The sequence below is a fragment of the Rissa tridactyla genome, chromosome 8 (genome assembly GCF_028500815.1).
Source record: "Rissa tridactyla isolate bRisTri1 chromosome 8, bRisTri1.patW.cur.20221130, whole genome shotgun sequence".
Lineage (NCBI taxonomy): Eukaryota > Metazoa > Chordata > Aves > Charadriiformes > Laridae > Rissa > Rissa tridactyla.
In genome coordinates this window covers 17,275,123-17,302,862 of record NC_071473.1, presented here as the reverse complement: position 1 = coordinate 17,302,862, position 27,740 = coordinate 17,275,123, and the positions used below count along the sequence as shown (strand labels likewise).

At 42.0% G+C, this 27,740-nt stretch overlaps 1 protein-coding gene across 1 annotated transcript in view; it reads right to left on the bottom strand.

The window, feature by feature from the left end:
- The window catches only part of DNAAF8 (dynein axonemal assembly factor 8), a 96,521-nt gene extending 68,865 nt beyond the window's left edge, over positions 1 to 27,656 (bottom strand). Inside the window, exons 1-10 of the mRNA XM_054211026.1 lie at positions 27,630 to 27,656; positions 25,652 to 25,811; positions 22,763 to 22,876; positions 21,505 to 21,999; positions 18,177 to 18,273; positions 17,632 to 17,773; positions 16,526 to 16,672; positions 15,635 to 15,700; positions 13,006 to 13,374; positions 10,957 to 11,116 (exon numbers count right to left, since the gene is read on the bottom strand). Coding sequence (XP_054067001.1) covers positions 10,957 to 11,116; positions 13,006 to 13,374; positions 15,635 to 15,700; positions 16,526 to 16,672; positions 17,632 to 17,773; positions 18,177 to 18,273; positions 21,505 to 21,999; positions 22,763 to 22,876; positions 25,652 to 25,798 — 1,737 coding nt within the window. The 5' untranslated portion in view covers positions 25,799 to 25,811; positions 27,630 to 27,656. The remainder of the gene's footprint in view (positions 1 to 10,956; positions 11,117 to 13,005; positions 13,375 to 15,634; positions 15,701 to 16,525; positions 16,673 to 17,631; positions 17,774 to 18,176; positions 18,274 to 21,504; positions 22,000 to 22,762; positions 22,877 to 25,651; positions 25,812 to 27,629) is intronic.
- Positions 27,657 to 27,740: the final 84 nt, after the last annotated feature.

Genomic DNA, 27,740 nt, shown 5'->3' with positions numbered 1-27,740 from the left:
GTAGATGAAGACATATTGGAAATGTCAAGTGTTTGTTCATTTTCATTCTGTGGGGAAGGAAAAATGATGACGATGCCATCTGTTAAATTATTTGAAATTCCACATTAAATTGTGGAATAAACCCCCAAACCATTCAAAGAGCTGCTTCATCATTGCAAAATGGGAGCAATGGATAAGAATGAGGAAAGCATCTGCATTTCCTGCATGCAATTGGCAGAACATCTTGTAATTAGGAAGGTAACATTTGATAAAAAAAGAGGAGAGTACAATTGACGTTAATGGTCTTTCTGTTGATGCATTTTTGTACTAGACTCACTCTCTGTAGCACCGATGGCTTTCTGAGTATCAAACATGCTGAGGTTATGGATCTGAAAAATATGATGGTGGCAAGATGTTATTGAAATTTTGCGTTCTGAGCTGGGCTTCAGATTGCTAAAATGGAGGAGTTATGATCCTCCAAAGCAGACGACGCTGCCAAAGTAAGATTGCAGGAATTCAAAGAGCTGCATAATGGAAGCATTATTTGCTATAAACTCCGTAGTTCTGCGATTCAACAAGGGCATTACATACCACGTGAGCTTAATTTAGAAAAAAAAAAAAAAGTACTAAAGAAAATATCTTTGCTGAAAGTTATCTTCTTGTTCTGGACAGTTATTCTTAGTCTTGAGCATAACCTCTCCAGATTCAGAAGAAATCATTTTTCTAGCTCTGGCAGCATGAGTGTGCTAAAGCTAGACAGCGTCTCTGCTGGAGCGTGAAGAGGGCAAGTGTCACAGAGAAACGTCAGCTCGCCACCAGAAATTACTGAATATAGGAGTGCAGTTCAGACGTGGCGCACAGAAAGGAGCCAAGCTCTGCTCAGCACAGGAACCAAGGATAGAAAAATTCACTTTATGTACCTTTTCAAGTTGCTGCTAGCTGAGCATAGTCAGCCCCACGTGCAATTTGAAGTAGCTTTACAACAACTACGATGCTGGCAGGCAGTTAATGATAGCTAGGAACAGTTACATTTCTAGCTCAGGATGTGTCGGTGTTCTACAAAAATCCTTCTTCATCCTAGCCGTAATCCCTCTCAACACAAGCAAAGACAACAAAGAGGTGTGATGTAGTGTGAATAACACTGTTCTATGCCACTTCTGCATTAGCCTACCTTAAGGGAATTCTCAACTGCTTCGCTAGCGTTCACGGCTCATCTTCGCTATCAAAGACACGAGTAACCCCTCTGGCAAGAGTCAAGGATCTGGCCCATAGAATAGGTGAGCAGAGACACACTGTGTGATCACTCACCACCACACAGGCAGAAAGTATTTTTTTTTGGCCCGAAATTCAATGTACATTTATTCATCAGTGAAGAAAACAACTCCACAGCACCAAACGTTTTCTCCTGAAGAACCTTGTACCCTAGAGGGTGTTCCCTGTCCTAACCCGCCTGTCCTCCCTCCCGCTTGTTCTGCCAGCACTCCTGGTGGGAGTCCACAGCACTGCCCCTGCCACACTGTCCCTGCTGTATCTACCTTATAGTGTGTCTCACTGTCATCTCTTGCTTTGTCCTGTCCTGAGCCTGGGACATTATTACTGTTAGAAAGTCCTACACAACCAGCTAATATTCTTTTTTTGGACAATATCTTTCTAGTCAGTCTGAGTTCACTAGACCAGAATACTATGAATGGAACAATATCTATCAGTCAGCAAGGCACTGATAGGCAAGCACAGTTAAAGCGACGATGGCTTCCTTGATAGAATTGCTCTTGAATTATTTCATTAGGACATAAAATGTTCTGATTAGTATTTAAAGCCAGCAAGGAGCATGTGTCAAATACCAGCCTAGCTTTCAGACGACTAAGGACCAATTCCAATGTAATTCTAATGTTAATTAGAACATGGAACGTTCACATGGTTGTGAAGTATGTTAACAAGCCAAAAACGTCTGAAAAAAATGGATATTTGGGTGCAAATATATTCAAGAAAAATTGTGTAAATTGAGGCCATTTAGCAACAAATCTGAGCACAGCTAAAAAAAAAAACAATTCAAAGAAGTGGCATGAATAACTGGTAACAACCATCTTCTTTATTTGTTAGAAGTGGGAACAATTTCTTCTTTATTTCTTAGAAGTGGGAAAATTTTCTGACAAAAGCCCAACTCCTCAGGTAAACAGAGAACTGCTCTGAAAATTGCACTAAAATTTAAATTAAAGTAACACTGAATCCTATTTGATTTTGTTTGCGTTCTGAGACATAATCATTAAAAATGAGAAGTGCCTTTTCCGTGATTGGTGTTTACACTACAGTAACACTTAGAGAGGCTTAGAGGGATTCACAGCCTCATTGTGCTGGTGTTCCCGAGCACATGTAACAAAAAGTTCCTCCTCTAATGAGTTTACACTCCTGGTTAACGAGAAGCAGCTGAAATAAGTAAAAGAAGTTTAATTACTTACACATTTCATGTGAGCACAGGACTGGGAATCAGGAACTCGTGCCTCAGTCCTGGCTCTGGAATGGAGTATTTCTCTGTGAAACTGTAAAGTGAGGACAATATTTCCTTATCCTACTCCCTGTCTAGCGGGATTAATTATCAAAAGCCTGTAAGACACTCCGAAGAGGAACAGTGTGAGATTATAAAGAAACTTTCAATATTAATCTCTGTTCTTTTTCTTGACATTCCTGAAATAGCATCACGTCCTCCAAACCCCAAAGAGTTGTACCTGCGTCCTCCATAGCATTGTTCTTCAAATCATTTCAAACTGCCTCACAATGTGCCATGATTTCCAGACCCACAGCAGGGAAGGAAATCACACACGGTCACTTTGAAATGCTGTGACAAGAGCACAGAATTGGTCCTCAGCCGTCTGAAAACTAGGCTGGTATTTGGCACATGCTCCTAGCTGGCTTTAAATACTGTTGAAATGGCTCTAGTTTGGTACTCCAGGAGATTCACTATATACTTATCAACTTGGGTAAAGCCTTATTTTTTCTAGTCTTTAATCTATTTATCCTGTCACGTATTTCTCCTGATAATGGAAATGCCCCAAGAAAAAAAAAAAAGGAGCACGGGGGTGCAAATTATGCTCAGCTGCTTTATCAGGATGTTTTACCACAGCTGAAGTGGCTTGCTTTTCAAACCATCAACTTCCAGTTTAGAAATGCATAGTGTCCAGTCTGTCATACAGGCTTTTGTGATCTTGCATCCAGCTGCAAAATACTACGCATGTAACCCTTCACGCCTGTGAATTCTCTAAGGCAGTAAATATGGGTGGTTTGTGATTCTGAGAACCGCCAAGTGCTTACAATGTCCACTGAAGCTTGTGGGAGAAGTCCAGGTGCTTGGCACAGGGCAGGACAGAGATCTATGTTTTTAAAATAAAAATAGCTGCATGATGCTTCCAATCCATAATCTCAGTTAAAGCCTTGATTTCTATTCCCTGCCGCTATGAATAATGCTTCCATAATTATTATTTGTGTAATAATGTGTTCACAGGTTGTGACCAAGCTTATCCCCCAGCGTGCTAAGATTCGGAACTGTAGTCCAATCTAAGTCACAATGCTAAACTAGAAGGCATAAGAAAAACTAGGAATACACTTTAAACCATATAGCTGCTTTAAGGGTAGTGTGGCTGCATCACGCAAGCCTGTACAGCCCCTTTGGAAAACAGAGGGACAGATTCAGCCCCCTTTCATCTACAAATAACATCACTGATCACAGCCCTGAGATAAGGCCAGCAGTTGTGAATTCTATTCCGATTCCAAGAGAGATGCAGGGCAGAAAGTATTTCTCTGTATAATTAAACGTGACTGGCACTTGTTCATACACATTGCAAACTTACAGTCACTGTTCTTTCTGCCAATAAACACAGGACCTGTCAAAGAGCAAGACCTGAAGAGACAAAAGGTACAGAAATGATTTTCTGTCCTCCTGCCCTCTTCTAAATGAGAAATAGAATTTAGCCCATGGACATTTTACATTATTGTTTTCTCTTCAAGTTTGATCTGAACCATCCTGCTAATGTGAATGAAGGAGTATTTAGGACCTCTACTGGCAGCAAGTTCATGCATGTAATTCTGGAAACTATATTCTTCTTACTTATATTAACCTTTCCCTTAAGCAACGGCAACAAATGTTCCCATCTGTCAAGATCATGCATAAATATATTCAAGAATATGCCTAAACTAATTTTAATCACTTCCAAGATATGCCGAGGAATATAAAGGATTAAATATTTCACGTTTCCTAGGGCCATTTCAAACTCCAATCAGAGAAACAGCATTGAAAGGAGTCGTTTCTTTTTAGAGACCTGACTGTTCAATTCATTCCATAGCTGGAAAGGGCAATAGACGAAGGTGGGAGCCCCCATGAAACCGGGTTTCTATGCAGAAGTTTAAATGGAAGGTTCTCCATGGCCTCAAGAAGAGTGTGGCCAGCAGGTGGAGGGAGGTCATCCTCCCCCTCTGCTCTGCCCTGGGGAAGCTGCATCTGGAGTGCTGGGTCCAGTTCTGGGCTCCCCGGTTCAAGAAGGACAGGGAACTGCTGGAGAGGGATCAGCAAAGGGCTACCACAATGATGAGGGGACTGGAACACCTCTCTAATGAAGAAAGGCTGAGGGATTTGGGTCTCTTCAGTCTGGAAAAAAAGACGACTGAGGGGGGACCTTATCAACACTTCTAAATACTTAAAGGATGGGTGTCAGGAGGATGGGGCCAGGCTCTTTTCAGTGGTGCCTGGGGACAGGACAAGGGGTAACGGGCACAAACTTGACCATAGGAAGTTCCACCTAAACATGAGGAGGAACTTCTTTGCTGTGAGGGTGGCAGAGCCCTGGCACAAGCTGCCCAGAGAGGTGGTGGAGTCTCCGTCTCTGGAGACATTCCAAACCCGCCTGGATGCGTTCCTGTACAACCTGCTCTAAGGTGACCCTGCTCTGGCAGAGGGCTGGACTAGATGATCTCCAGAGGTCCCTTCCAATCCTATGATTCTATGGCATTTTGGTGGTCCTGTGGCATTGAGCACAGAAGGTGAGTTTCCTGGTTCTGAGCACATATGCAGCAATTTGGCTGAGAAACCTACTGAAGCAGGCAACGGGTTATTAAAGCAGGATTACTGTATGTCATTTTATATCTGCTCCGGTTGCGTGAGCAGAGTCATATATCTGTAAAGTTCCCAACTTGCTTTAATCTGTGCCCTGAGAGGGCCCAAGCACATACTTCCATAACGTCTCTTACCCAGAGAACACAGAGAGCAAGCGAGCAGACTCTGCCCGTGTGAAGCAAGTTGTTTATAACAGACATTTCAGGCCTAGATTCTTTCCTTTGCCTATTAAGGCAAATCCCTGGGATAGATCCGTGCCATCCTGGGCCGTGGCAGAGGCAGCAGTAGCTCCTCTGGCTTGCTGACTACAGCCAAGGAGACCATAAACCTGCTAAATCCAACCTAAGCATAACCTACTGCGCCAGCACATCCCCTCCCCATTCTCTTTCGCTGGTATCAAGTGGGAAGATGAAGAGGAGGCCAGAAACACCGGCTCTATGCCAGCTAACAGTCGCCTGTGCTAGAAAAACATTTTCTTGGAAACTTCCATGCTATTCTGAATTCCTGTGTGCTGGACTGGTGGTACAAACAGGAATCTTGGCCTTCTGTTTTTGCATGCTAAATTTAACTACATGTCTAATTGCCTTAGTTTATTTTTAAGCTTTTGAGTTGAGGCAGCAGGTTCATTAAGTACAAGAGATCTTAATCTTGTTTCAGGAACTCATTAAATACCGCCCTGTAAAAAAAGGGAGGAATTCAGGGGCCATCTGCTGGCTGTTTGGCACATCGCTGCTGGCCACAACCCCGCAGAGTCAGTCCAAGAGAGCGAGAAGACCTAGAGTGAAGCAGAAGCCAAATTCAGCTCTGATGCCAGAAAGAGATTTAGTGTAGGAAATATTTTGCAATTTTTTACAATTAATGGGGGTTTTTTTAAGCTACTGTAAAAATAACTGTAAGGGCTAAATGCTGGGTTCAGTTACATTCACACAGGTGCAAATGTAGCAGTTGCTTTGGTTGTGTGTCAATGAGAACATTTGGTCACTGGGTGATTTATACTTACAAGATTAGTTTTAGAGTAATACAGATATGGAAAAATTCAGTTACTGTGTCACAAGATCATTACAACTGAAAGAAGATTTAACAGTTTTCCTCGACTTCTCCAAATATGTATATGGCACTACTTTGTTGGAGATAAATTGGCATTTCTGTGCAGAACTAGCACAAAATCTATTCCTTTAATAGCTGGTGGATCAGGCCCTTGTACATTATTTCTACTGAGATATAAATTTCACTTTCTTACAGTTCTGTATGCATTTTCCACAGAGCAAAGAAAATTAAGACTTTTTAAATACTGCTTAGGACATCACCTAAGTGCATTCACGTAAGCAGCTCTATAATGGAGCTGGTGAGATGCCCAAGTAAAATGGTCCAGCTGCTAAACTGCTGGGTTGGGATCCTGGGACCCACAGTCCATGTCCTTGAACAACCCTTTGTGCTCAAGTAAGATGTAAGAAAAAGGCGATTTACAATGCTGATTGCCTTAAAAAGATCAAGACACACATACAATAGTAATTGAAAGAACAGACACCTATTTTAATAAGGCAGGTAAAGAATCAAAAGCCTTTCACTGACAACCATGCAGATCAAGGCACCTACTGCATGAAAAAAAAAAAAACAAACATGTGGGACCCATAATTGAACTAAAAATATTTCTACAGGTTTTGGAAATCAATCTCAACTTTCAGTCATAATGTGCTAATCCGGGGTAGCTGTCACAGTAACTGAACATCCGATGCTTCAGCGCTACTCCTGATGGTAAGGACAAGCCAGGAATTTTATCAGCGATTTTTTTTTTTTCTATGGAATTGATATCAGATCAAAGCGAAAATAAGGCAGTAAAAGGGCAAGAAAGATTTTTGACCAGGTAATTTTAGCTTTGTAGGAATGCAAGCAGAAAATCTTTTGGCTGAAGATTTTACCTGACATCAGTAAGCTGAGTCAACGGCATGTCAATTTAAAAATCCTACCAATTTTGACAGAAAGGTTATAGAGTCTATGTTTACAAGACAGAAAAGAAAGTATCCGCATAATATATTTGTTAGGATAAAATAACTCATTTGCATGCCTGAATGTTTTTGTTTTGTAAGCCCGCTGTAAGGCTAAGCTGCAACATGATGATCATGGTAATATAATTACTAATCCAAGGTTAGCCAAAGCGATTGTGTAGCCAAGAAAAATTAGATGCCTCAGTATGAGTCAACACATTCATTTTCCAAATAGTTTGGCTGTACAAGGTAGATAAAACGGTGCTTATAAGGTACTGGTAACAAGGTGGTTCCCAATAGCTTTCAAACTACATTACCTTGTTCTGCCATTATCACGATATAGCAGTAAAGGCAAAGAGAGAAGCAAGTTGAAAACACCTATTTTGTCCCAATAATAAAAGCAGTTAATAAAAGCTAAGTGCTATTTGCTGTGTTAAATTAATTCCATAGCTTGATGTAAAGTATTGGGGCCACGAGCACCACCCCCTGCAGTGGTTCAGCTGCCGGTGTTCAAGGCCAGTTGTGACACAAGCTCAGGCGTGTCACTTCAGATGCGGCTGCTGTGAAAAGAGCTGCGTGAAGCCTCTGCTGGGCCCTTCCCCCTTTGCTTGGGAGCTGCTTTTGAGCTCAGACACTTGCCCTTGGTCCTGGACTGAGCTACGCTGCAGCTACACCTCCCCCTGGCCTCATCCGACCCCTGCCCTTAACTGATTCCACTTTGCAGCTTCATCTCAGACCCGCTTCATCACTACAGACTTCCCACGCGATCACTGGGCTGCTGGCTGACCCTGCGTACTGTCACTGGACCCAGTCCTGTCCCCGTTCTGGCCTTCATCTTGGACCTACCTCATTACCACACACTTGCCAACTGGTTACCCTCAACAGACCTCCGCTTTTCTTGTTTTGGGTCCTGTGGGACTGCACTCCTTGCTGTCACCTACAGCTCCTGGCTCGTCTTCCCTTACAGAGGAACCTGCTTACGCTGCTCCCTGACATAAAACTCAGATACGCGCCTGGCAAAAGTGACAACTATTATCTGGATCCCATCTAATGGGAATGTAATACGGAAATCAACATTAGTACCAAGTTAATCTATCATAATACACAAGATGAATGAAATGGCAGATCAAGCCCTTTTCGTTTTACGTCCTCCACTTAACTGTTTTACATGCTGCACAGCGTTCCTTCTCCTCTCTCTTGTCAATAACACTTAACTCTGCTCAAATGCTGAAACAAACCCTGTGCATGCTACTGTAAACTATTAATTCAACCTGACCTTACAGCACAGATCACATCACCACTCTGCTGGCTTTCAGCCGAACCATAGATGCTCAAATCAGTTCTGAATTAGATCCAAAGGTTAAAATGTGGTTAAGGGGCCCATTTTCAGGAGAGATCAACTCAGGCCAGTCTTAAGTTTCACTGAAAGTTTGGGTGGTGGAAGGGAGCAAGAAAAAAAAAATCATTAAAAAATAATCAGGTTCTTCCATGCATTTTCGTAAGAGGCGGACCAGATCGCAAAAGTATCCAGACACCTAAAGACAAAGACTTGACAGGCAGAATTCTTAGAATGAAGCCACTGATTTCCAGGAGAACTTGGTACTTGCATGTCTTGAAAATACTACTGGATATCAGCCCCTTCTTTAGATGCTGAAGTACCTCTGAAAGTTGGTTCTTAGTCTCCTAATCACCTGCACTGTTTTGAAAGTGTTCTTCCCAAACCTGATACTCATTTATATTAGTGCTTACCACAGAGTGAAGCTGAGCAGAGTTTGACTGAACTAGGTTAAGGGACAAAAAAAAAAAAAACACCACACAAAAAAGACAGCAGCATTAAAGCTGAATTTCACTGCTTTTAAATTTTAGACAAGAACTCTAATGTAACCCCAATGCAGCTTTTTAAATTTCCTTTGCACTTCTTTCCCAGTCCCTCAGTTACAGTAATTACAGAGTTTCTAAACTTTCCCTCTGATTATTATTCAATTCAATTATTTATGTACATTATAAATGGCCAGAGGAATACTGGAAACCATGACAAGCGTTCCAGATCTGAACATCTATCATTGCCAAAACAAAGGACTTAAAAAACAAATTTGAAAGTGTGCTACTCTGTCAAACACCGTGACTTGTTCTTTGAATCTACGTGTTTATATATAGATACTAGATATTTTCACTGAGAGACACAGCTGCCAAATTACAGCTTCCTTAGTTTTAAATGTCAAAACATTCAAGTTTTTCTGTCTTCCTATGTGCAGCAAAGGAAAAAAGAAAGAAAAACCTGTTCTAATTCAAAGAAAAAAATGACGCTGTCAAGATGCATTTCAAGTAATCTTATAAATCACTGTTGTATTTGATAGATGATGCTGATACATTTTTCATTCTTTATTTTAATAATGAATATTGCTGAAGAAGAACTAAGAGCAAAGTTGCCCACGGAACACGGTTATTACGGGTTGTGCTGATTTTGTTTCTACCAACAGTGCCTCCCAAGTTCAGGCAGGTTTCCCTCAAGCAGGCTGTCAGTTAGTTTAGGTACCAGTTAGCTGTTCCTACAAGCATCAGAAGTAAATCCTGGGCTGGTTGGCTTATGCCAATGTCCGTGCTGCCACAACCAGCTGGCAGTAATGCCATTAAAGCTATTACAGCCATATTTACACTGTGATTCAGTTACAGCGAGACTAGATGTAGAAGTACCTTGAGCCGTACTTGAGAGAAACCACATTACCAAGCTGTTATCTTCATTTTATTGGCTTCAGCACAGCAAATATGGGAAATGGCCGAGATACAGAACAACCCAGCAATCACTTGGTGCATTGTCAGGAATGAGTTCGCAAGGCTCAAGTGTATTTCTGATGAGCAAGTAAGTGCCTGCATCTTATTAAGGGCTAACTGGAATGTGGGGGTACCTTCCAGCAGACTAAGGAGCAAGTTTGAAGACTAGATTCACAACCTTTACAACCTTCAAAACAGAGCTCTGTGCAGCGCACTGTCCTTGCCAGAGCAGGCTGGCAGAGGGAAATTCAGCTCTCGGTTTGCTAGTCCTTTACTTCTCATCAGTGATTAATCCAGTGTTTAAAAAAATAAATGAGCTTTCTATCTGCAGAAAGACAGTAGTCAATTGCTTACAAAACAAACAAATCTGAATGATCCGTCCCCCAATTCAGGACCGTAAGGTCTTTCAACTTTTGTGCTGTCAGAAGAGCTTTGTTATTGCCCAAATCAATCATTACGGTGGCCTCACGGACAAATTCTGGAGTTTCTCATCTCCTCTTACCTTCTCAGCTGGCCTTGTGATCAGTGACATCACTGCAAGCATGAATTAGGACTATATATACAAATCTTCCCAGAAGGAAAAAAACAGCCCTGTCCTCTGAGCCGTATTTTAGGCTCTGGGAAAAATCATGATAATTTCATACTCCCTTAATCAGGACATCAGCCAAAAGCAAAACCTATTACTACAACCACAATCCTCAAAACCTACCCACAAAACTGAAATATAAAGCTGCTAGGGGGAGACAACCAGACAGGACTCAGCATAGGCTTTGCTTTAGAAGTAAGTCAGTAAAAATATTTCACTTTTTAGAATGAGTTATGAAAAGTCATGTGTAAGTCTGGCTCCCATGAAGTAGATGACACTGAGCCCACTGACTTCAGCAAGCCAGGACTCCTGCCATACCCCAACATGCCAAACCTGGTGGGAAGCTGTAAGGGGAACACTTCCCACACAGGAAAGGTGACAAAAATATTATTAGCGTGAGAAGGGCTCATCTCATCAGGTAACGGTGCTCCATAACAAACAGATTTTAAATAATGCAAGAAAAATTCCTTTTTGCTTCTAGGATCCCACTTGCATTTGGCCAGGAAAGGACAGTCCTACACTGAACTACTAACCATGTGGAACAAAACGGGGGTTTTCTCTGCCATGGGCTGCTTTCCAGTAACTGACTGCTGAGGCTGCAATCTCTCCAGCTGCTCCTGGAATCTGTGTCTCTTCTGTCTCTCTTTCATCTGTTCTTCCTTTTGGGATAACTCTCTTTTACTTTCTTCTGTCCTGAAAAATATACAGATTCTGCTTTGCTTAAGCTTTTCACTTGGGAGAAAAAGCACCCTTGTTCATCTGTTTGCATTACTTTCTTATATTTATACCACGCACTTGAGGGTGAATCATGACACAAAAGGCTAAAATAGATTTAGAGAGCACTTATGGTGTTTGGGGTGGAGGAGGGGGAAGGGGAGGAAAACAAGAACTTGCCATTGGATGATTTCATCTCTCAAAAAAAAAAAAAAGAAACAAGCCAAAGAAAAGGAGCAGACCTCAAACCTCCAAGATAAGCGGTGACATCTATTTGGAGACCGGAACTCCATTAAGCAGAGGTGTGTTTGTGATGTTTCACTCCCCATCTCCACACCAAAATTCTCATTTTCCTAACTCATTTCCTCTCCTATCCGCTATGAAACAGTGACAAGTTTCCCCTGAACCAAGGCCTTCCATCTTTCTGTATTTTGATGTCTGCAGAAAGATTTCATCTACCATTTCCATGGCAAATACTAAGTTCAATTTCTTCTGAACTCTTCAAGCCCCAGGTGCCCCAACCACAATCAGAATAGCAACAAAGAAACCTTAAATTCGTTGAAATCATTGTGAGCTATTACTCAGCAACAATAAACAACCCAGATTCTTGCCAAGCCACGGTCTGCCATCTCTGTGGCAGGCTAGCAGGTAGATAAAGTGGAGTTTTATAGAACTGATGGAAGCAACGAGCTTTAATGTCAGGAATCCCACAGAGGAAAAAAAACCTGCAACCAACCATCTGCCATTTAAACCAAGTACACAGGAGCTGAAGTGTCTAAGTGGCAGGGTAGGCAACTGTTTAACACTGAAAAAGTAATAGTCTCTAGAGCAGGCAGATTCTAATTCTTTCAAGGGCTCATATGTCAAAGTCAAAATGTTAAATTTCACTCTGAAAATAGCAGGCAGAATATAACCTTTGAAAAGTCAGTATAATGGAACACTCTCAAATAGCTGGGCAGGTGCATAAGGCAACCACCTGATTTCACTTTAAAATTAGACCTTATGCAGAATACACTACATTAAACTAAGCCCAAGGAAGCAGAGGCCAAAATAACTCTGCTATTTCCTCAATTGATACCATTCTTATTTATCCTGTGGGTTTTTTTAAAAAAGCTTTTCAAAATATTCCTGTGGTATAACCCATTCCTTTGTCCCTTTAAACTCACACTTTTCTTGATGTCAGAGTTCAAATTGCTTTGTTTGGGAAAAAAAGGTTACAAGGGGAGACGTGATCATCTTCCAGTTTGTAAAAGGCTTTTTATGCTGAGAAATAGAATAAACCATTTTCCATACCTCCTGGGAACATGACAAAAAATAAGCTTAAGTTGGAGATAGGATAATTTAAATTAGACTTAAGGAAAAGCTTTACAATTGTAAGGATAATTAAGCAACAAGATGTACTACCTGAGCAGTCAAGGGATCCTCACCATTGAGGAGTTCAAGACCAAGTTATATAAAGACATGCCAGGACAGGATTAGATTTTACCTCACTATATTGATATAAGGAGACAGACCCTTCCAGACCTATCTTCTATGATGCTATGCTTAGTAAATCTCAGTACTGTTCTTCATAAAGGAGATCAATACCACGTTACCCTCCACTTACACAGAATAGAAACTAAAGAAAATGGGTAAATTTACTATGTCAGCAGTGCTACAGCATGTCTAATCCCAGGCCAGTTCACTGACCTACGAAGTCTGGCTGACTCTAAACTTTTAAGCAATAGCTGCTAGGATTGGCTGTCTTTCTAGGTAACAAAACCAGACACCCTTTTGCTCCAACTTACAGACTGGATAAGTAACGTTCTTTAATCTTAGACAATTAGATAAACCACAACGAAAACCACTGATGACTTTTCTGGAGATACCTTGGCCATTCTGTTGCAGTTAGAGAAGACTCTGGAGCATTTCCTGAATTTTGAACCTTCTCAGCTTCCACTTTGTTTTCTTTTTCTATGTTAGCTCCATTGTCCCCATGGTTTGACAAGGTGCTGTTTCTTTTCTCTGGTTTCAACCTCATCAGTTTCCTGGGAATCACCTTCTTTGTCTCTTGCTTCATTTCAAAATATTGCTTTTGACTTCTTTTAGAGAAACCTCTTTCTTCTGGACTTTCTGGATCCTGTTTTATGCCTTCAAGTTTTTCATCTGGGGTAGACGTTTTATGAAGAAGCTCTGAGGCTTCTTTTCGGGCTGTACGGAGTTGTTGCAGTAGCAGGCTTTTCCCTGAGCAATTCCTCCTACAAAGAAAATAAAAAACTGATTTAGTCAAGATAGAGCATTATATGAATAAACTCAAACTCTGAGGAGTTTCTCATATGAGTGACAGCTCAGAACTAGGACTGGGCATCTACACAAATAACAGTTATTGATAACAGCAGCACCAGCACACAAGCAACACATAAAACACTACAGTGACAGAACATGAAACCAATCTTACAGGCAATTTACTTACCTCCTCTGGATTTGAGGTACAAACATGCACCTACTAGACGAGCCCTGAACAAGTGTAATGTTGGCATGGAAATTAAGAGTCTACAGATTTTTGTGCCCTTTGGATACAGGGATTGGGATTCAACTACATACAGACAAGTTCTTCTAACAATTCTTAGGATTTTTGAGTGTTTGGCTTCATTTCATCTGTGTCTCCTTCAAGTTAATGAGACTGCTGAACTGTTAGCAACCACGATGCTGTGATAATATTGTGAGACGTCCTATCATGACAAAATGGGCAGATATGGTTATTTTGTCTTCAAGTTATATTCAATGAGTTTCCCAAGTCATCTGCTACAGAAGAGACTGACATCAGTTTGTAGCTCATCTGATGATTATGAGCAAATAATATACCTTATTTTAGTGGTAGCTGAAAAGTACATGGACTGAGTAACAGGTAGTTTGAGTTGGATATTGATGATGTTGGTAGGTGGTGTATATGAGTACACAGCATCATACTGCCATACTTATCTAAGCTAAACTCATTCTTCTCAGAACAAAGAAAAAGCAGATGAAGACTATTCTTTTTCCCTAAGGATTTCACATCTCTTGCTATCATATCCAGAACCATCATATCAGCATTTAACATTGATGGCTGGACTACTAAGGAGTAGACCTAAGTGGTGGGAATTTTAGGAGAGTACCGTGTATTGGAGAGCAGGCTCATGGTATAGTGCTAGAGGTGGCACAGACTACCTGACCGCTCCAGGGATAATCCAACAGTATATTTTCTAGGCTAAGTGCCTGGAGATCAAGGCAACTATCCCTCCCAAGGCCCTAATATGTAGGTTTATTATACTACATAATACGTAGCCCTGTAATAATTCCATACAGATAAGAATGAAACTGGCATTGACCCTTTGTGAATGAGATCAGAATCTTGCCCTGCTGAGACCAGAAGGCTTTCTTATTTAGAAACAGAACTGAATAACATTTGCCAGGCATTTCATTTGTGTATGTTCTTTAGCAACCTAAAATGAATCAAAATCCAATCAGTTAAACTCTACTCTCCATCACTCAAGATTTACACTGATGCGACTTCTGCATTTGCATCAGTGCCAGTGAGAGTTCCCCAGGCATCATTTCATCCCTGCTTTATGCTGGCTTTGTATTAGATATTCTAAATTATATTGAGTGTTAAGGCTCTGTTCCTTGCCGAAACATTTATTCTTTCAAACTCTTGAAAAAAAAAAAAGAGTAATCGGTTAGGGCAACAATATAAATGTTCTGCTTGTCCTCTGCACTGCTGTAACGTGAATTTACGTGCATCAGACTTCTAAATGTAATCCAGAGCATAAATGCAGCAAGATGTTTAAAGCTTGGCATATCTGCTTCATATTAAACAAATGTCTTACAACCTATGGGCATGAATCAAGCCCTGAGTTTAGCAACAGGAAAAGGCTGGCATCTGTGCATATTGAAGAATTTACAGTTTAGGATTCCATCCGTCACACTCTCTCCCCTTTCGCCCCTTCCTCTCCCCCCAATTAAGGAGAATTGAGACCACCCCCGCTCACACAAGGTATTCAATATTCTCTTTAAATCAACATCCGTTCTAGCCTATTCTATTATTTCTAAAAATAAAGGTTTGTCTGAGTCAACTCCCTACAACATTTTCAAAGTTTGGTTCTGAGTCATTTAAAACCAGTTCTCCTGTCACTCCAACATGTCTGGAGAAAGAGTCTGGTTTCCCAGTCACCCAGGTCTACTCTATTTGTCTTTTGAGCTGTTCCCATGCAGCTGCAGAGGGAGCAAGGTGCTATACCGTCTCAAGGATCAACAACTATTTTCTAGCTTCGGTGTCTTTACCTTGCAACAGAAAACAGTGATCTCCTGGGGACAGATTGAAGAACTTTCGTTATTGGGCTTTTTTGCTGTGAGACCAGGAATGGCGAGATATTTCAGTACACAAGCTCTCACTCTAATCACTGTTAGGGCAATTACTTTAGTTTCAGAAAAAAATGAACATCATATCATTTGAACTAGGATCCTCGTAAAGACTCTTACATTCTCCTTTCTGCTTGGTCCTTAATTGTTGCAGTCTCTTCTTCTTCAGTGGAGCTGTCATTTGCACTATGAAACAAATCAGAGCATATTAGTTAACTCTGTTCGAACTGGGGGTTGGGCTTTTCATCATTTCTAGGACGCAAATTTAGAACCATTATGAAAAACGGAGAGATACTTCCAGGTGTTATAGATAGTTCTTCACGCTATTACTCTAGAAAAAAATATTCAAGAACTACATCAAAATGCGTTAGCTGTTTATTAACTATTAGCTGTTTATTAATTACAAGGTTTCTTCTGGTGACTGTTTTCATCTACCCCTCGCCGCGGCAAACATGCATCCTGAGAAGGGAACAAACAGCTACCACAGACACCATTAGCTCTAGTGGAAGGACACATCTGCCAGAATCTGTTGCAGATTTAGAAAAATTTGGCCTCCCATAGCTGACTGCATAAGGCCCTCTTATCACACAGGAGACAGAAATCAGCTCCTACAGTTGCTTGCCAGGAACATAGTCAAGGATGTCCATTTCGTACACGGTGCTGTCAGAACACTAGCCCAACTCAGCCAGCTGCAAGCATTGCTTTGCAGTCACTCACTGCCCACTCCTTTATAGATGGAAACTTTCTAAATGTTATTTCCCTGGATGATTTGCATGTCCCTTCTGTGCTGCCTGCATCCCCACACATTTGCTTTTTCTGAGACAAGTTATTTTCTCCTGAGAATACGTCTGTGCTCCAACAGGGGCTATGTCTTCCTACCAAGGTCACGGAGGTGTGGAAGAAGAGAACACTTTTAAAGTTATATTTCACAAGTACGAGACATAGAGAGAAGGCTTCGGTTTCCTACTTTTTTGTTACTTATTTCTCACTAACAATAAAGGCAGAATTTACCTTTGTTTCTCATCAGGAGATGTTACTGACTTCTGTGGTTCAGCATCTCTTAAATCTATGTACATGGTTACAGGCTCTGGCAGGCACTGTAATCTCATCATGTCCGTCCTTAGAGAACTTCGTGAAGATGATAGCAAGGCAACATCCCTAAGTATAGAAAACACTGTTTCAGCATACCCTCCGCGTTATCCAGACAAGAAGTCCTGCAGGGCATGGATTATGATCAAAATTGAATTGTGAAAGGAGCCATGCTTGGCTACTGTACAGATTCAAACTCTGCTTCTGCCTACTATCCACCACCTTTCAAAGCTGAACTCAAAGATTCAGCTTCCCCCAAGGAATACAAATCACAGGCAGCATGAGGAGGGATATTTAGTTCTCAAAAACTAACAATGTCAAATTGTTCTGTAGAACAAAAGCAGGTAGTTATGGTACCAAAGAGTTTACAAGTTTTAAGAGCCCAGTGTCAATCAGTAAAAACAGGTCCCTTTTTCCTTTCTGCCTCCTTTGGCAATTCTATTTTATCCTTCAGAGCATACAATGTGCAAATCATCTTTGCAGCTCTCCCTGCTCTGGCAATGAGGATACTTTTCAGCTTCCCCTCTACAGGCTTGTTTCACTATTGTTTCCTCTGTGCCGCCACCATTGATATTGTTCCCTCCGAACAGCCAGGAAATCCACTTCCTTCACGCAGAACCCTCCAAGATGCACTGACATCTCCGCTGACACCTACCAAAAAATCATTCTGTATGCTTTAGCTAAATTGAGGTACCAGTAAGAGAAACTGGTACCCTAGATGACAAAAAATGAGGCCATGATAATTTGCCTAGCGTTATTTTCCTGCCTTTCCCCATTTGCCCCGTGTCTGGTAAAGTCTAGACAAAGGGGGTGGTCGATGGAAAATGTTAAGGTGACAGGATACTGACTGTTTATCGTCAAACGTACATGAATGACTGAGTCTTAATTATTCTTCCCTTTAACATCCTTGTAGCATATTCCAACTACAGTATCAGCTTTCTGCAGAGGCTCCAGAGAAGAGCACAAGTTTCCAGGCAGCCCTACTGGCAGTCATGATTACCTAGTGCATATGACAGAAAAGGACCTACTTCTTATTCTCTTGCTGTTCTTGAAAGGAAGAGAGCTTGGCTGGGGGCCGCCTACAGTGTGGAGACACTGTCCGGGACTGCCTGGCACACAGCTCTTCTAGCTTTTCCATGAGCTGATTTTCAGACCTACTCCTGAAGGTCTCTATGGAAAAGCAACAAAAAGAATCACCAGTTGTGGTCTTCTGCCATGGGATCACCCAATATACCCTTCCCCCATTTTCACATTGTTCCTTTCTCTACAGCCTGTCAGAAGGGGAAGGATAAAGACACTATTGTCATCTGGCTCTAACTCACTTCAAACCTTTATCCATTTTGTCTGATTCACTCTTAAGCCATGACAGACCACAAAGCACTGGTTTCAAGCTACAAAAGCAGATGAGATCTTGAGAGAAGCTAATTAGAAATGTTTTACAGAGGCATTAGAAAACCCACTATGATTTCAACATTCAAGACGATGCTGCAGGGAATTGCTTAAACATAGGAACCTGAATTTTGCTTATTTTTATACACTTTCAGCAAAGTTGGTATTAATTTAGCAATGTTACCATGATCTGCCGAGGACAAAGCAACTTCTGCATGAGTGTTTTCTTGCTGCTGCTCCAGCTCCTCAAGAATCTTGTCTAGATCCTGTTTCTCGCTATCCTGAAAGATGACAGTGAAAAAGTGACAGAAAATTCACTCCCAAGAGACTGCTACCAAAAAAAAAGTTCCTTTGACTCACATTTTCTGTAGTAACTCCATCAGATTTTTCTGCCATATATAAATACATACATGGCATTAAAGTTCACCTTACCTCCAGTACTATGCCACTGTCACTTGCCAGTAGATGAAGCAGTGTGTCACTTAGGACACAGTTGCTTCAGCATGAGCCTCAACAATTGGCACGACTAACAAAAGGATATTTACTGTTTGAACATGGCTTGCTTCATGTCATGGCCAAGGCTCTGCACATCTAGCATAGGCAAGTGCAGTATAATTACTAAAAGAAACCAGTGAAGGATTAACCAACGTTCATTCAAATATAACAAAGGTGGAATACCTTCTCCTTCCCCGCTTAAAACTGCAAAGTCTAGAATATATTTCTAGAATGGACTGAACTGACAGCTCCTTAAAAGGAGAAACATAAGTCCACCCTAAATATCCACCTGACCTGTCTCACCGTAAGCTGGGAAATAACTCACATTATGTCCTCCACATGGATTCACATAGTGGACTCTTTCCAACAGCAAGTACTCCCCTCATCCCCTAAACCCAACTAACAGTACCAGATGCCCACATATTTTATTTCCCTCTGTCCATCCCTCCAAGTACCTTTCCTCACCCTTTCACCATCTCCAAAAGATCATGCCCCTAAGTACAGTGCCAGCTTGCTTTAAGCAATTCCACAAGGACATGCTGCAGTGAAAGGAACACATTTACCAGATCTCTTTGGAGAGTGCATCTATGCAGCTGCTTCACCCACCTCTGCTGAAGCTTTTTCTCTGAGAATCGTGAACTATAGGCTACAGAAAACCACTGGAGATACTCGAACAGGTTAAAAGACGGCCTGATACAAGACCAAGTGTACATATTCTGATTATGAAAAGTGCTGAGAACTTCTCACTGCCACTAACATGAGAAGGACTTTTGGCTTTCCAGTTCTTTGAGATGAGGCCCGCAGACTTTTCCTCCCCCTCCAACTCCCAACCAGGGCAAATTCCCATTCCTCAAGGTACAGTCAGCATCAGCTGTGATCTCACAGCTGCTTATCCCACACTGAAGACAAGATCATGAATTTCCTTGCTATGGATCCCACAAACACTGTCTGAGGGTATGCTCACACTACACGCTGCTAACTTAGGTATGAGAACCAGTCTACAATGACAAAAGTTCATGTGCATTTAAAACACCGATTACTTTCCCCTCTGATTATTATTTGAAATGAAAGTTTTAATTAAGAGATCCCCATCCATCACAGAATCGCAGAATGGTTTGGGTTGGAAGGGACCTTAAAGATCATCTAGTTCTAACCCCCTGCCACAGGCAGGAACACCATCTGAAATATTATCACCAAAACTTAGAAGTACTTGTTATTTTTTTTAAAAGGAAAGTGGCTGTCAATTATAACAATTATGTCACAACTACAACTAACATGCATTTCAGATGACCACTCAAGGGCTTTAGAAAAGCAGAAGCAGCCTCTAAAACAAAAAGATGTCACCTTGTAAAAACCTCTGTCATCTGCCCCTCCCATTTAAGAGAAGATTCTCACTCTTTCCTCAGCAATAAATCTTCACACATACCTGAACCATGACTAAATCTATTCTAATATTACACGCTGCAGCTGATGAAAGGTAAAAGCCTGATGAGAGCTACAAGCTGAAGTCTCTCACACCAACACAAAGCTAATACTGGTTCAACAACATCATTGAGATGTATTGGTCTGGAAGAGTGAAGAATGACTGACCATGAGCCAATGTCACAGGTCAGCACAGGTGCTGTTTTATCAAACAGCCTGAAGGGAAAGACAACATATGCATTTGCTTTAATTATGATGCACTTGGTACTAAGCTTCTTTTTCACTAACAGTGCTTAAAAAACCTCATTATAATAAAAAATATAGAAACAAAAAAACCCACAAAGTACCATCTAACCTGCTGCATTAAGGCTTTACTCTCCTAAACCTTAACAGGAACAGTACTATTGTAAGGTACTATGCAGGGTCCAGAAGAAAAAGAAATTAAGATTTCCACAATTCCGTTTTTAACACAGAGAAGGACTTAAGTATACTTTAAGAAAAAATCATTTTCAAATGAACTGATATGACTAGAATCAAGAAGAAACGGTATATTAGTTTTAACAACTTTACTTGACAAACGGAGGCACCTTGCTAAGCAGGGAAGTAATAAGCAGCTTTCAAATCTAAACACGTACACCATGCACAAAGAGGATACAGCTTTCTCTTCACTTTATGAAAGCGAAGATACACTGAGCCTGGTCTCAGGACTCACCCAAAAGCATCAGACTTGTTGAAGTCAGTGATATCAAACAGGTTCAGGGCAGAAAATCACGCCTCCCGAGTTAATACAGCAACTGACTTACACGAGGTGAGATGGGAATTAAACCTAGAAGCACTTGAAAAAGATACTTTGCAATTATGGCACAATTAAATGATGCAGCACAATTTAAAAAACAAAAAAAAACCCACATAAAAAAGCTAGGCAAGTATCTGCATACTTTGCTTATGCTAGAACTGCTCTAACACCAAAAAGTTTATTTTTGTGAGTGTAGATAAAAGGGGAAAGGAAACATCTGCACTCTGATTCTATAGAGGGTTTTCAACAGCAATACCAGATTCATGTTCTGCGCTGATTAAGTCTTAAGGACCTTAAAAATCAGTACAGGAAGTAGAGATTATAACCATAGTACTGAAGAGAACAGCCTCTCCACGTACCAGTCAAGCACACACGAGCAGGTCATCCCACAGACCTAAGCACCTGCCTTAGGTGGAAGAGATACAAGATTCCAGGAACAACCCTAACCGCTTTCTCCTCTCAGCTCCAGCGTTACCACAGTGCTACAGAAAAGACAAGAGGCTGGAAGGCCGGAAAGCTTGCTGTTTTAATGCAAAGTCTTCCTGGGAACAGAAGAGATCCCTGCCTTGCCAGGGGCAGATGTTGTGGTTGGCTTTCCTGAACAAGCCCATCAGCCACGCTGCTGACCCATGGCTTTTGCTACCCAAATTCAGGACAACGACGAAAGCAACAAAGAACACCGTGGTACATGCAGAATTTGGCATTTCAGTTCTTTATTTCAGTAGGATTCTGCAAGCAATGCACATGCCCTCTACCCCACAAGCAGCACTCCCCAGAACTTTTTGTTTGGGCCACTTACCTGCAATGACAAATGGGTTAGTTCTTGAAGATGGCTAGCTGAGGTGGTTTCTTCCTTAGCAATTCTTTCTAGATTGTTGTTAATTCCACGTGAGGGAGGCTTGACATCTAGCTCTCGGTGGCCTGGTGACAGCTCCAGAATTAGTTTGGAGAGTACCTTTGTCTCTATCAGCTTTCTTCTCTCTTTTTGACCGTACAACTCTTCCACAGACAATACTGTATTAAGCCAAGAGTTCCCTCTTTCCCCAGCCTGTCCCCTACCCAGTGCTTCCTCTTCAAGGTGATCTGTGTCATCTGCAAGAGACTCTTCAAGAACAGCTCCCTTTTGGCTTGGAATTTCTTCAAGATGGCTGGCAAGATTGGAAGTCTCATCTTTAATCATTTGTACATCCTCTTTCGCAATTACTTGGGCACCATCTGTTTTCTTCTGAAAGCCAGAACTTTCCACATCTCCTTTCCAGATCTCCCATGGGTATCTTTCTGTTTCCTGGGTTTGCTACAGGTAGAGAAAATACAGACATGCAGAAAGTCACATCTCCCTAAGCTTTAGAAGTTGACAGTAAATGAAAACTAAGTGATTGGCAGATGGCAGCTCGGACTCAGACACCATCTGGTAACAGCATACACCATATCCATCATGGAAAACAGTAAGACTGTTTGCTTTCAAGAAACTAAAACTTCAGGAAGTACTAAATACCCTTGAAATTGATTTTCCTCACATGCGCTCATCATATGACGTATCTTACACCAGGATAAACAACTAAGAAAAAGCAGCACAATGTTAGTCTTTCCATGATGGAACAGCAGGGTCAGCTAGCTCCTCTTCCAGCTTCCTATGACGGCATCACTGCAGAAGCAAGGTAATCATTTTACCCCAGAAAAGCTGTTCAAGGGATAAACTTCATACTCCTCCTCCTTACTACAGTGCCCCAACTAATTATACATTTTCTAGAACCACAAAATAGTGGCTGAAATTATTTCAGACCCTGAAAAATTTAGGAATCATTGCACAGTGTTACTATTGGCGAACAGGAAAAAAAATCAGTAAGAGGACAATAATAAACACTGCAAGATGAGACAAAAAAAGTTTAAAATCGAGAGAAAGAAAGATCTAGTCTCTAGTGGGAGAAAGTACTGCAGACTATGCTCTTCTATCACACAATTCAGTCAAATAGATCAAACAATAGCAGCTACCCACACTGGAGACAACCAGAAGAGTGAGGTTACAGTAGTACAGCCCGCACACAACAGTCAACAACCTGCGTGTTTGAGTCTTCCAGGGAAAACTCCATCAGTTCTTCAGACAGGTCAGGAATTAAGTTTGATTGTTCCCGCTGGAAGATGAAAGGCTCCCCATCACTCTCACAATCAGACTACAATCAAAAAAAGAGAAATTAAATGAGTGACTGTAAAGGTCACCTAAATATAGGTTTTACAGTGACAAATCCTATGTTGTCACCACTTGAACGAAGCTCAGAGACAAGAATTTCCTCTGCAGTTGCATCTTCACTAGATGGTCTGATAGCCCAACACTCAACAACCCAGGCTGTCTTACAGCAGCCCAGCATTCAAGCAAGCTACAATTGTAAAAAAACACATAAAACATTGAATTACCATGGAGGTTGATGACTAACATCCCTCTGAACAAAGCAATGACAAAAGTAAGCAAGTTCTCTAACTCCCAAGTGATTCTTTGTACTACTTCATTCACCATCACAGAGTGGTAAGAGCACAGCTGCTCCATAAGGGAAGGGAAGCTGGGAGCGGAAGCCCATAACTGGAAGGGCAAGGGCCTCACTAGTCAAAGCCCAGCCCCACAATGCCCAGAGGAGTAACCAGAACAGAACAGACCAGAGACAGTGACCATGTTGAGTCAAGAACCCAGATCATAAGACGATATTGTAATGGTGATAGTCAGAGACCAATCCTGAAAGTCACTTCACAGGTGAAAGTCTGGATCAAGCAAGACCATAGCTAGAAAAGCAGCCCTTCCCCAACACAGCTCAGACACAGACTGAAGGCCCAGAGCTGAGCTTAAATACAGCTGCTGGGCATGTGGGTGGGAACCCCATGTGAGGCTGATTATGGCCATGAAGGCTTATTATTGCAATCAGGACCCTGACATTCACCATTCAGAATTCAAAGCAGTGTCTACATTTGGTTGGACAGAGTTTAAATAGCTTTGAAAATCTCTTTTCTAAATGTAAGACAGATGTGCATTTGAGATGAATCCTTATGCATAGACAGCAAAGTGAGATTAAGCACCTCCTCACCAGTCGGGACCCAGATTTCCTGCTTGGCCCTTTGTTTTCCAAGTGTACATTTTCAGTAACTCACACTTTGGAGAATTCTCTCTGTCTGGTATAATTAATTTCTCCAAACACAAAGCAAACTGCAGCAGAACTTCTTTCCTCTTAATAAATTGCATATCAGGGTAATGAAAGTACTTCAGGGCATAAAGCACGTTTGTCAGTGCCCTTTTCAAATGCGGGAGCACGGCCCGTTGAGGTTACACATCTCGGACGAATAAATGTATCTTCACGCAAGTGGAATCTGCCGGGACAAAGGTGCAGCACTGAAAGTGCAGGCTCAGCAGGCTACTGTTTCATATTAAGCAGGAGAAGGATTATACAGCCAGATCTTTTGAATGCAAATTAAGAGTAGCATGTAAGTGCCAAACAGATTGCCTCAGTTCCTTCAGCAGGAAATTTCTTCCACATGTAATAGAAACGGAGAATTTGGACATTGTTAATAAGTAAAAAAAATGTTCAATGTGGCTTAGTTATAGAATGGTATTTGGCACCAAAGTAGAAAGCTATCTCTCTGTCTTAACCTTATTGTACACTTATACAACAAGAATGCCTAAAAATAACTTCTGAGTGTTGGGCCTTAATCTATACTTTATAGACACATATTAAAATGCAATGGCTGTTTTAGTATCTAAACCAGAATGTAGGTAAAGGGGAACTGAGAAACAGGGAGGCAATATAACTTGTCCAACGCGTTAGTGATAGAGCCAGGTGCAGAAAACAAGTCATGGAATCTGTATCAACACTTACCCATTAGATCACACTGTTTTTGATGATTGATTAATAATAAGTAATAAATACCCCACGGAGGCATTTCTGGCTCCTCCACTGCTCACAAGACTCCCTCTGTATCATTAAGGGACACACTAAGTTAGAATAAAATATATCCTTTAAGTGTTCAAAAATACTTTTTCAAGTGCATACGTGTTTGAAAATTTAAAAAAATACTCTGATTTGGACAAAAAGCCACTAATAATCAAGTATTGAGACACATTATGACATTGGAAAAGGCAATGCCAGAGCTAGCATCTTGGACTAGAGAAGCAGGCACTTTTATTATTTCCACCAGATTGTTGCTGTCCTGTTAACAGACATCTTCAGCAGCCAAGAGGCAGCCTGTCCCAGACACTAAGACCCAGCAAGTAAAAAACCTGTAACGGTGAAGAATACTGCGCAACACCTATCAACCTTATGCTTTATATTAAAAAATTAGTGGCATTATGCTTCTTTGCAGGTAGAATTGAAGCACAAAAAGGCAACATGGTGTGCAGAGAATTACAGGCAGGGAAAAAAGCAGAATCCAGGATTGAAATATCTGCCAAATGCTTTTTTCGAGTGGATCACAAAGTCTTCAGGAATATGAGTGATCCTCATACACAGAAAAACATATTGACAGGCCTACTGTCTGGCAAGTACATTATTGGAACAAATAGCATAATACCCTCAAGGATAAAACCTTATAATTTAATTGTAAATCAGCAGTATGCTTCTTTCATACTATATTTTTAACTCAACAAACTAAGAACAAATGAGGGTTCATTCCACAAGATGCCCACCACCCTCCTCTTCCCAACCTAGGAATACTTATAGCCTGGAAAAATCAGTCCCATTTTCAGGTTCCAAAGAATACAGCAGGAGGAGATGGCAATTACTCTTTGACAACTAGAGATAATCCAGAAGGCGGTGGATTAATGCACAGTGTTACAACAGTCAGAATAAGTAGCCCATCAAGAATACCATACTAGCTACTCAGAAATGCCTGGCGAAGGTGACCTTCTCTTGCTTTTGAGAGATTTTTCTAAAAGACAGTGAGGCAGAAATGGAGGTTCCAGTGCTTACTGTGGAGGTGTCAGAGTCCAGAGACGGGAGCTGATCTTTCACTGCAGCGAGTATGGCTCCCCATTGAAATGTTCTGTTACTCTGAACAGGAGCTGCAGGAGGCTCAGGTGGATGCTCTGTATCCTCACTTTGCCCTTTGGACGCCATTTGAACAGCTTCCCTTCAATCAAATGAAAGATGTGCTTAAGTACACCTCATGAAAGAACACAAGGGATAACATCAGTACAAAGCAAGAACAAAGCACGTGCATTCAGGGTCAGCATAATTCTCAGCACTCCCAGGGTTTTCACTGTCAGCAGTGAAGGATAAAATCTGCATTTTTGGAGTCGTTCCTTCCCACCTGAGCTCACAGGGCTGAGAGCCTTCTGCCTTGCTCACCATATAGACCCATAATTGGGGCCGCGCGAGGGGCAGTTTAGCCCCTCATTTAAAAGGCATTTTGGGGATTCTGAGACAGACTGATTTGTAACTGTGTTCTCAGAAAAGCACGTTCACGCTGCCTGCAGGGAGAGGGAAGGTACACAGCAAAGGCAATGCTGACACCTCTGCTCCCAGCTGGTCTTTTCTCCTCTTTCCTATTTGTCTCACGTTCCCCTCCTCACTGCTCAAATGATAGATAAAATGATTTATGTTTGCTTTTTGTCACTGGATTTGTGTAAAAATAGTTGAAAGTAGGCGTGCTCTTTGATTCTGACCTCTCAAAGTGTTTATAAAGCAGACTCTTTCCTCATGTTTTCCTTGATGTACATGAGGAGTCAAGACAACACAGTAGGGACTATCGCTGTACTAACAAGTCAGATAATTAATCCTCACGGCAAACCTTTGCTTTTTAAATTTTATGCTACAATTGCATGGTTTCCTGGGGAATCAAATGTGGGAGTAAGTCATTTCTGTTTATCAAGAAAGGTTAAGAGGTTTGTGACTGTATGTTGTTCAGTACTGAAATAACTGTTCATATGATTACACTGTCACTATTGTTTGCATTGGCATCGACCAGTAACACTCCTCTGAACATAAAGTGAAACTCAGCTCATGCCCTGGGAGCTTACGACTCGAAAAATGCCTTTGCAAGTACTTCATATGCCTTCCATAACAGTGGCTCCTTTGTTCACACGAGACAACCCCTGAATCTGATTTAGGTAAAATGGAAGGAAATCCCCAAGGCTGAAGTACTATGCTCTGTCAGTAAAATGCGGTTGCTCAGGGCAAAAGGCGTCCCATGAGGATAAAAACAAACTGCCTATTGTGGTTCCCTCTGCTAGCGTGAGAGAAGGCAAGTCTCCCAAGGTTAAGGATGTTATCCTGGATATGACTTTATCAGTCATCTAATACAGCATCTTCTCTGGGAGCAAGCAGTACTCTGTTTAACGCGAAGCGCTGACTTGTTAAGACAGCTGTAACACAATAGTCGCTTTCTGGAGAGCTCAGGCCAGTTGAGACGTGAAATCCCAAGATTCGCCATGTCACTAGAACTGACGTTTCCTGTCACACTCATCTCGGGAGCCTCGCTGTCTGGGCATGACAGCAACGAGGGAGACGCCACAAAGACGAAGGCAACGGCAGGAAACAAAACCTTTGCTTCGGAGCGATGTCCGCGGGCAGGCAGCCCCTGCTGTAGACCAGGGGATGAGCGACCCCTGCCCTCAGCCCTTTTGTCACACCACACCGACATGTTTCAGGACCCTCAGTCCGAGAGGGACACCCTGAAGGAAACCGCTCAGGGAACTCCCTGACAGCCACCAAAATGGCGGCCGGACCCGTGCATGCGCCGTTGCGCCTGCGGCCCCTCCGTCGCCATAGCAACGCGGCCTGCCGCCGCCGCTCACTGCCGCCGGACCCCCCCCGTCCCCTCCGTTGCCTTTCCCTCGCTCACAGCACCCACCCAGGCGCCTCCGAGCCCCCCCTCCGTCCCACTCAGCCCCGGCCTGGCATCTCGGCAGCGGGATAAAGCGAACCGACTCTTCATTTCCACTCCCACCTCCGGTACCTCAGTCACCGGCTCGGGTCCGCCCCGCCCGCTAGGACCAACCGCCCTCCCATGGAGCCCGAATCCTATTGGCTCGCTTTGACTCCGCCTCCTCGCAGCAGC